This window comes from Perissodus microlepis, chromosome 10 (assembly GCF_051167445.1).
Source record: "Perissodus microlepis isolate ML-2025 ecotype Zambia chromosome 10, ASM5116744v1, whole genome shotgun sequence".
In the NCBI taxonomy this organism is placed as follows: domain Eukaryota; kingdom Metazoa; phylum Chordata; class Actinopteri; order Cichliformes; family Cichlidae; genus Perissodus; species Perissodus microlepis.
The window spans coordinates 19,550,714-19,560,856 of record NC_140470.1 but is presented as its reverse complement, the minus strand read 5'-3'; the positions used below and the strand labels follow the sequence as shown (position 1 = coordinate 19,560,856).

The following is a 10,143-nucleotide window of genomic DNA, read 5'->3' as shown; positions in this document are numbered from 1 at the left end:
AAACCTCACCATGGTTGACCAAAGAACTTGAGTGCACGTGCTCGTGTCATATCCAGAGGCTGTCATTTGAAAATAGATGCGTGAATGTTGCCAGCATTGCTGCAGAGGTTGGAGGTGCATCAAATGGCTATCATTCCAGAAGGAAGCCTCTTCTAAAGATAATGCACAAGAAAGTCTCCAAACAGTTTGCTGAAGACAAGCAGACTAAGGGGGGGATTACCTGTGGTCTGATGAGACCAAGATAAACTTATTTGTTTCAGATAATGTCAGTGGTGTGTGGCGGAAGCCAGGTGAGGAGTACAAAGACAAGTGTGTCTTGCCTTGCATGATGGTGCATGGTGGTGGGACGTCACTATTTGGGGCTGCATGAGTGCTGCTGGCACAGGGAAACTACAGTTAATTGAGGGAACCATGAATTCCAGCATGTACTGTGACATACTCAAGAAGAGCATGATCCCCTCCCTTCAGAAACTGGGCCACAGGAAAGTATTCCAACAAGATAACAACCCCAAACACACCTCCAAAAAGATCAGTGCCTTGATAAATAAACTGAGGGTAAAGGTACTTGACTGGCCAAGCATGTCATCAGACTTAAACCCTATTGAGCATCTGTGGGGCATCCTCAAATGGAAGGTGGAGGAGCAAAATGTGTCTCCATGATGTCATTATGGAGGAGTGGAAGAGGATCCCAGTGGCACCCTGTGAAGCTCTATAGTGATGGAAAATAAGGCAGTGTTGGAAAATAATGATGTCCACACAAAATATTGGCATTTTGGGAACAGTTTGGACATTTTCACTTAGGGGTGTACTCACTTTTGTTGCCAGCGGTTTAGACATAAATTGCTGTATGCTGAGTTATTTAGAGGTGACAGCAAATTTACACTGTTACGCAAGCTGTACACTGACTACTTTACATTGTATCAAAGCGTCATATCTTCAATGTTGTCCCATGAAAAGAAACAATAAAATATTTACAAAAATGTGAGGGGTGTACTCACACTTTTGTGAGACACTGTATGTGTTCAGATGCTGTCTTAATGTTACTTTCAGCCAGGGATCTTTTCCCTCACGACTCACGAGTTGTTTCAAGCAATTGAGGCACACTGAAGATAAAAACTCCTGTTGACATGGATTTTGGGCTTTGTGAATATGCAGAACATCTGCATGTATAAAGAAAAAGCTTCAACACTAAAATAAAGTGATAAAACCCCAGAAAGCATAATACGGGCTTAACTTTTGTTTCTTTTCGATTCTCACCAAGTGTCTCCTTTATGAGTCTCTCCAGAGTGTCAGACATGTTGGTTGGACGCGGAGAAGAGTCCTCCACTCGCTCCACTATCTCCTCTTTGATGGCGTTGATCACAAACAACAGCCGGTCTGCAGGAAAACACCAGTTTGACCACAGATTATTCACAAAAAATTCTGTGCTTTTGTCTTCTGGTTAGACACTGTAACAATTCTTTTTAAAATTGGTGACAAGTATGAGCAGTTATTTAGTTATTCTTATCAATCACGATCTTATTTCTAATCTGACAAAGAAAAGAAAAAAAAGAAAAAAGTAAAATGTCATAACAGTCACTGTCATCATTGTCTATTAAGTTTCCATTGAACTGCCAACAGTGCAAGAAAAAATACATGCAGATGTTGTTTCTAGTAAAGATTTAGATCACGTAGCGTCAGAGCCAACGTACCGTACTCTGTGCTGAGTCCCCAGAGCTTCACTTTATTTGCTTCGTATTGGGCTTTCTTTTTTAAACGGCAAGCTCTGCAACACACAGACAGAAAGAAGAGTTTCTAGTCAATAGGAGGAAAGAGGATCTCACTGAGAAACAAAGGTTATTTTCAAATCAGCATCTTTATTACAATCAGGCTCGAGAGGGTAAAACTTTTTGAAAATAATACTGTTGCAGTCATCGCGACTTTACATATGGCTGTTCTCCAGCTGTCATGTGTACACAGCGAACACATGAATGCGTGGTTTACCTGGAGGCCAGCTTGTTTTTCTCCTTGCGAGAGCGTGGCCGTGCAGTCAGTGGTAGCTCGCTCACAGGAGTCAAGTCGCTGATCACCTTGTTCAGTTTACGAAGCTCTGTGCCGATCTGCAGCAGCTTGCGTGGATTGGGAGTCAGGTCTTCCACATCTGTGCGGCGAGACTTCTTCAGCATGTATTTTCCTTTGTAAAGATCATCAAAACAAAGGAGTTAGACATCAATCGCATTTTAAATGTTTCAGTTCTCGAAAACATGAACAAACACTAGTTGTGCACATGGTACTTCAAATTAACCAGCCAACTGCAAGTGTACCTCTGTTTTTTTTAAATTGCTTGATCTGGTTTTAAATAGGGCTGTTCGATATAACAATATATATCGGATGACGATATAAAAACGTCTATCGTTTCATTTTACGCTATCGTTTGTTTCGTGGTGTCGCAAAATAAACTGTTTACGGCAATATTTTTTCATGGTTTTGATGTGCACTGTAGTGGCTATATTAATTTCTTAAAGTTCTCTCTTTCTCTTATATTTAATATAACCACACTACGGACGGACAAGCGCCTGTTTTTATGCGTTGTGGTTAGCAACAACGACGGTAAAACCATTGCGTGTCCGCTTGTTTATTTTCTACATAAACCTTTCACAATAAAGCTCAAGATCCTGTTGAGACTTTTCAAAATAAACAGAATCACGTGAAAGAGTATGCAGAGTGTTTACAGATGAGAAGTAAAAAAGAGCCGCCAGGTGCTAAAAAATAAACCTTAGAGTCAAACGTTAGAACAGGCTTTTCCCCGCAGCACGCCGTGTAATAAATACTCACAAAGAAAACGGCGGCTGTTACAACTTATGTCTAAAAATGTATCGTTTCATGCATCGGTTAAAACATTCGACTACAGGTACACGACGCCCAGCTGGAAACACTTCACGCAAGTGGAGCTGCCCGAGATTCACATAATTTACAGAAAATGTTAAATTTTTGTGATTTATATCGTTATCGGGACGATAGATGTCTTATATCGGGATATGAGATTTTGGTCATATAGCACATCCCTAGTTTTAAATAAAGATTTTCTACGCACCAACAGCTGGTAACCTGCAGTGGGTCTGACAGGTGTGGGGATGCATTAATAACCTAATTATTAATCATCAAACAGCAACTTTTTGACAATGACCTTAACTTTTAAAAGCCTGAAACTATGATGATCAAAATCCAACATGAGTCGTTTTATTCAACTTAAAGAACTCCCTTTACAACACTGAGTAAATAAGAATATGGATACAAGACAAATAGTTTGCTGCATTGCTGCAAATAGAGGAGTCCTTTAATGTGTGCAATAAAATATACATCTTTAATTTATTTAATAACTCCAGTGTGATTACTCAAACTGTAGCATGACTGCAACATGCTGTGCACAGCTGCTGCTGTGGAAAATCCAACCGATCCAACCAGCCTGTCTCTGATCACTCTGCATTATCCACTAAAAGCCGTATACGATCATTTTTACGCCGATATTGGGCATGTAAAATAAAATGTCGGAAACACTTAAATGCAAAAGATTATTTAATTCCATATAAAACTGAAACTCAAAGCGAGACTTTAATAATGCCTGCATGCGCATATAGTTGTGCATGTGTGTGTACCGTGGAGAGGCCCGTTCTTCTGGTACAGGTTGCTAGGCAGCGTGTGTCTGTCCCACTCGGACGGCTTGAGCATGCGTTCCTGTTTGGAGGGGGTGAGCTGCTCGCTGTACTCCCAGAAGTAGCGGCGCTTTCCTCTCTTTCGGCTGGAGACTCCTGCTGTGAGCCCTTTAATGTCCTCCATCAGCTCCATGTCACAGCCTGACGGAGGCAGAAGAGAGAGACACAGAAGGAAGGGGAGGAAATTAATGCAACAGAGACAAACAGAGACAAAGAAAAGGATGGAATATTCAGTATTGTGGTGACACCAAATACCAAGTAACACAATACTGTAATCATCTGCTTGTAATGTAGCAATGTATCATATTTTGTTTATACGTTCAATGAGATTATAGTTACTGAAAATGTGACCACACGTGCCTTTTCACATGTCCAAATTACTTGACCTCACTCTTAGCCACTTAATTTTTTAATGCTTTTTGTTATGGGTATTTGTTGTGGATTTATATTTTATGTTGTACGTGTAGAGTTTTTTCAATGTTTTGGGTTGTACAGCTCCTATCTTGATCAGGTCTCTCTTTTAAAAGACATTGTAATCTCAATCAGACAACCTGGTAAAATAAAGGTAATAATAATCACTTTAACTATTTTAAATTCAAGATTTATTTTGAAGCATCGTTAACATATTACTTGTTGACAAGCTGACATTTTTATGGAGAGTAGCTACCTGGCTCAGAGAAGGCGTCACTCATGTCATCGTCCTTGTCTGCTTCGTAGTCTTCGTCCTCCTCCTCTTCTTCCTCCTCTTCATTCTCAGACAGCTCATGCTCACTGCCAAAACCCTCATCGTGGTCTTCGTCTTCTAGCTCCAACCCATCTCCTTCCTCTTCCTCTGCCTCTTCCTCATCCTCCTCATCCTCCTCATCCTCTTCCTCTGTCTGGGGGTGGCCTCTGCTGCCCAGTCTGCTGCGGGTCATGAAGAGAGAGTAGTTGTGCTCCTCTTCCTTGGTCTTCTCCGTACCCTCAACAACCAAAAGACTGCCAGCCCCGCTGCAAACACCATCGCTGATCACCAGCCCAGAGGTGCTGGTCTCCAGAGCCTGGCTTGCCTCAACCAGCTGAGGCACAGTGGCAGACCGGCCTACCGGCATCTCTCTCCTCGCTGTCCCCTCTACTCTCCTTTCAAAGCTCGCCAGGCCGCCCGAACAGCTGGCGGCGGCAGCACCAGGTAGTCCCACTAAGGCGGCACTTGCTGAAGTAGAGGCTTTCTCATCTCGAGGCTGGGAGAGAGGTGGAATGGGATCTGACCTCTCAAAATCCGTCTGGGGAGGCATGTCCGCTTGGGTCTTATGTACAGCACTGACACGGACTTTAGCCTTGCGTACAAAGTCAGAGCTGTAGGAAGTTGGGGCTCCCATTTTGGTTCCACGCACCATGGGCTTTATTTGAGCATGACCATGGTCCTGGGTGAGACTGAGGTGGCTCTGAGTCTTAGCCATAGTCTCAGTGCTGGAAGGAACAGGTCTGGTTGCTCTTTGGGAGCCTTCAGGAAAGTCCGGGAGAAGGCTGCGCGAAGGACGGGAAGAGGATGTGGAGCTTGGTGAAGGTGGAACAGAGCCAGGGCCTGATCCTTGGCCGGGGACCAGGAGAGTCTTACTGTGACAGGGAAGCTGGGACGACTGAGTCTGGGGCAAGCTCAGGTCAGCGGGAGGGTAGAGCGTCTCACCCACAGGCTGTGAGTCCTCGCTGTTGAGCTGAGCCAGCGTCGGAGTTCGACCAATCACCTCCTCGTCCTGGTAAGGACTGGAGAAGTCATCCAATCCCAGGAAGTCCACCTCTTTGGTGCCCCAGATATCACAGCTGGCCAGCCGTGTGTATCTGTGAAATACAGAGAGACACAGACTAGCAACAGTGGAAACCTTCGCCTTCTTTTCATAGTATCTTCATTACATCTTTGCATTGCAGCTGTTTCCTATTTTTGTCTACATTTGAATAACCTAAGCTTGTTAAATCTTTAGAATACTAGCTTGTTGATGCATATTTTTACCATGCAAATGACCCTGCAAATACAATAATCAGCCGACCAACATGATCATCAGAGAAAAACTAGAATTTACAAGTTATTATTCATGAAAAACTACTAAAACACTATTTCAGCATGCTAAACATTCATGCTCTGCTGTTATATATGAAACTTGAAGATGAGTAACTGACTGAAGGGAAATATTGGAAATGTTCAGCAAAACCAGTAATGGAAATATTCATTTACTGCAACTTGCAGTGAAAACCTGTTTTCCCCACAGAGGGGATGCTAAATGTGGAAGTGCACTTGTCTCTACTTAGAACTGCAATGGCAGCCTGTCACATGATGGCAATGGTCCAGTCATATAGCAGTTAAACAGCACAGCACAGCACAGCGTGACTCTTCCACTTTCACTTTTATCTTTGCAGAGCTTGAGACAAATGCATTTTTCCAAGCTGGAACATTTCAGAGAAAATCTGTAACTGTTCAACTTTCTTTTTCAACTTTACTTTTAACTTAGTTTAAAGTTTGTAACTTCAGTGAGAAACCAGTGATAACAGTGAAGCCTCTTCATGCCACAAGATATAAACAGGAAGCTCTGAGGCTCTCTCAGCACTCTCAGTGCGGTGAAGACAACTATAGTTTGGTAAGACCAGCAAGCACCAAACGTTATTTTGGTGCACCAGAGCACAACAATATAACAAAATTAATCTGAAGTTGCCGAAACACACATTCTTAGTCAAAGCTGGAAAGTATGGTTTGCACATTAGAAAAAAAAGAAACAGCAGTTTCCTCTGTTCCACTTCGGCACAACCCAAACCTAAGTCTGTATGCAGCAGATTTTTCAAACCCTGCAACAACCAGCACTATTCCACCCCAGTTTTAATGGACTTTGTTTTTCAGAGACAGTAGTCTGCCCTCAGTTTGCACTCAACATTGGGGAGGGGAGTACACAAGCTACTCTGGCAGCAAAACATCAGGGTAGCTGCAGGACAGACGGAGCATCACCTGAGACCCCAGGAGACTGCGGCAGCCAGCTACTTTGTTGTTTACAGGCCTCTTAAACCACTTCCTGCCTCCCGGCTAACCTACTATCTTCTTCAAATCCTCATCTGCTGCGTCTATTTGAGACCAAAAGGACAGGCCTTCACAATTACTGTTCTACTTCTGTACAAACCTTCAAAGCCTTCTGACCTTTCTCATGAGGCTCATTGAAAGACGTCACAACAGATTTAACTAAAACCAGATTTAACTAAAATCAGTCGTATCATCAATCACAAGCTTATAAAAAGCAGGGGCCCACTACAGCCTCCTCATACTACAAAGCTGGCGTGACCACAGTAAGATGATGGTGAAATATCTAAATAATAGTTTAAAAATACAGCATAACTGTGAGTTTCAGATTTTAAATGTTAGTTTAAAAAAATGCAGGAAGCCTACCTATCTTAATAGCAGCAAATTACATGAAAAATAAACCAGATCAACAACATGTTAATGCATCTCATAATAGTTCAACATTTTCTGCTCCGTCAGCTAACCCACGTGGTTCAAAGCAAAGACAGAAAAATTTTAAATTACATAATTTATAAGAAACTATCACACACACAAAAACCCACCAAGTCAACTTTACGGGACTTTGTTGATCAAACACTGGATGTGTTTGTGTATGATTTCAATATTCAAGTTGACACATGTAATATGTGACCTATGCATTTTCAACTGTTGCTAAAGGCTTCTCGTTTTCGCTTCTTTCTTAGAGTCAGTGATTTGCTCCATTTTTCTGCTGCTTTTAAGCCTGGCTTTGTATGCTCTGTATTGGATTTTGTAAAGCACTTTGTGACTCTTTGAAAAGCACTATATAAAGTATCTGCTAGTTATTCATTTACAAACCAAGCCAGCTTCACAGAGTTTAAGAGGTCAAAGTTTTATGTGTCAGTTACTTCTTGTTGTTGTTTAACATGGCCTAAAAAAAAAAAAAAAAGCTGCAACACATGAATAAATAATAAGTACCTGGTGAGGTCTTCCCAGTAGGAGTCCCACTGTTCGAACGCCGAGCTGCTGCAGACTGTCTCACATTCACCCAGACCCATTAGCTGGTCCACGCAACCCTCAACCTCCTTGCCTCCATCCCCGACCCCCACAATGCTGTCCCCACAGGGGCTCTGCTGGTGGCTCATGTCTCTGTCCTGAAGAGAGCAGCAAATTAAAGAATTACCTCCATGCAGCTGTTATAGGATAGGATGATCTGTAAAGTTAGAGTGCGTGTCCTTGTCCCAGACACAAAGGATCATGGTAAATGGACTGGTCCTACTCTAATCAAAGTGCTTCATACAACATACCTTATTCATATGAGCACCTTTTTCTACCTAAATGCTTTTCCAACAGTCATGCATTTACACTCCAATGAAAGCATCGGAGAACAAATTGAGGTTCAGTATCTTGCCTAAGGATACTTTGGCATGCAGACTGGAGCAGCCAGAGATCAAACCACCAACCACCTTCCCCCTAAACTTCAGCCATGCAGTGTCATCATTTCACTATCTAACTGAATGTGAAATATTCCCACAATCTCCTCTTCTGTTACTGAGTCAAGGGCACCGACTAGTGAAGATTTCACATTGAAGTCATGCTGACCTATTGGACATGAAGTGCCACCGTTTCATTTTATCTGATGATTAGACCTTGTGTGAGATTTTGTAACAATTAAATGCTTTGTTGAGTTTAAAAAAAAGACCTTTAAAGTCCTCCAAAGTGTTTAAAGAGACAGAGAGCTGATCAAGGCAGGTGGTAGGGTAGGTGATGTTGCATGAAATTCTACTTAGCTTAGATTTCATTATTGAATGATTTAGTTAACTTTTATAAAAGACATTTATGATAACAAGCCACCACATAATGCCAGCAACTGTCTGGAAATTCACTACACAGCGGTCCCAAACAGCAAAAGCCATAAAGAACCTGCATGAAAGGACCAAGTTCAGGGAGCCCTGCAACAGATGGTACAACCCCCACAGAGCTCTGATGTCAACATTGTGAAATCAGTCTGGGATTGCATAAAAGGGCAGAAGATGCTGACGCAGCCCCAGACAGGATTTCCAATATGCTTGTTAAAGAAAAGAAGAAAAAACACCCCACTGTGCTGAATAGCTTAGAAAACTCTGCACCCTGACTAACTAGTGCTGCTTTAATAATAAATGGGTGTCACACCAAATGATAAATAAACTAACTAAAGGAGATGGCAGGTCATCCTGCACACCATCATCTCATTAATGTGTTACTAGGGTGAAAGAAATTGAGAGTGAGGCAGTCAATCACTATTGTTTAGTCTACAGAGGACAGTAAATTAAGGCAGACACCTGCAGCTGACAACATGAGCGGTGCTTTATATCACCTGCCTGTGAGCCTGGCAAATGTCAGACAGTTTCTAAACAATTAGACACGAGTCTCTGCTTCGATAAACGCCAGTCTGGAAGTTAAGCCGAGTCCACGGCAGCATTCATTAAACGTTTCTATAAACCTCAGGATTTCTCACCATTACTGAAACAATCCCTGTAAATGGTGAGGAATCACATCCGACCTCAATATTTTCAATTGTGAATCTTGGCGAAGAAGTCCTTTTGCCATTGCAGCAGATGGTTTGACAGGTATTATCTATCACATGAATGATAGCTTCATTCTACGGAAGCATCCCAGAAAACCAAAGTGCCTTCTGTTTCATCCCAAACGATATCCTGCCTGTTTTTGTGTTTGCAATTAATAACTAGCCGTAACTAACCAACTGCGAGGCTGATAATTTGTGTGAGAATCATCACAGGAAATGACTTTGGCTTGTTTATATGTGTTATGTTAAAAGCCTAGGGACATATTAGTTCACCACAGTAACACTGTTGTGCCACTGCACTCTTGTCAAAGACAACTCGGGCTGAAAAATAAATTAATCGATTTATACCCACCAACTTCAGATCAGCAAAGTCCCTACATGACAGGCCCTGATTCAGTTTGGCTTGACTGTTCCAGTGATTTCTATTTAGACATCGCACACAGATTTAACAAATTGTCAAACAAGTTGCACAATTTGAAATGTTTACAGGAGAAGACCAGCGAAGCAAAGATGCTGAATTGAGAAATTAAACTGATGAAATAACTTTGGTTTCTAAGGTTTCTTGAAGTCAATGTTAGGTTAGAAAAGGAAGAACTGGAACATTTATAATATGGTTTCCTTTAATCAGAACAAAGATACTGGATTTCCTGCAGCTTTCCTGCTCTGTGGCCCCTTAAACAGTGTGCTGTGTAACCTTATATTGATCTTTGATATTTGTGGGGGTGCTTGGGCCAAGCTGACCCTTGAGCAGCTGTGTCTGATCAAGCCCCGCTGGCAGAGACTGGGTCGCCACTGGCGAATCTATAAATGTGGCTTAGCACAATCAAAACCTTCTTAGTTTACAGCTCAGCTACTTGAGTATGTATATGTTTAGAATAATCTTGGTGACT

At 42.1% G+C, this 10,143-nt stretch overlaps 1 protein-coding gene across 3 annotated transcripts in view; it reads right to left on the bottom strand.

Annotated features, from left to right (window-relative positions):
• Window positions 1-10,143, bottom strand: part of crebrf (creb3 regulatory factor) — a 35,345-nt gene that overhangs the window by 12,327 nt on the left and 12,875 nt on the right. For all 3 annotated transcript variants that reach the window (XM_084940559.1, XM_084940557.1, XM_084940558.1), the window contains exons 4-9: window positions 7,666-7,841; window positions 4,360-5,510; window positions 3,636-3,833; window positions 1,984-2,173; window positions 1,692-1,765; window positions 1,258-1,377 (exon numbers count right to left, since the gene is read on the bottom strand). In XM_084940559.1, coding sequence (XP_084796685.1) covers window positions 1,258-1,377; window positions 1,692-1,765; window positions 1,984-2,173; window positions 3,636-3,833; window positions 4,360-5,510; window positions 7,666-7,841 — 1,909 coding nt within the window. The remainder of the gene's footprint in view (window positions 1-1,257; window positions 1,378-1,691; window positions 1,766-1,983; window positions 2,174-3,635; window positions 3,834-4,359; window positions 5,511-7,665; window positions 7,842-10,143) is intronic.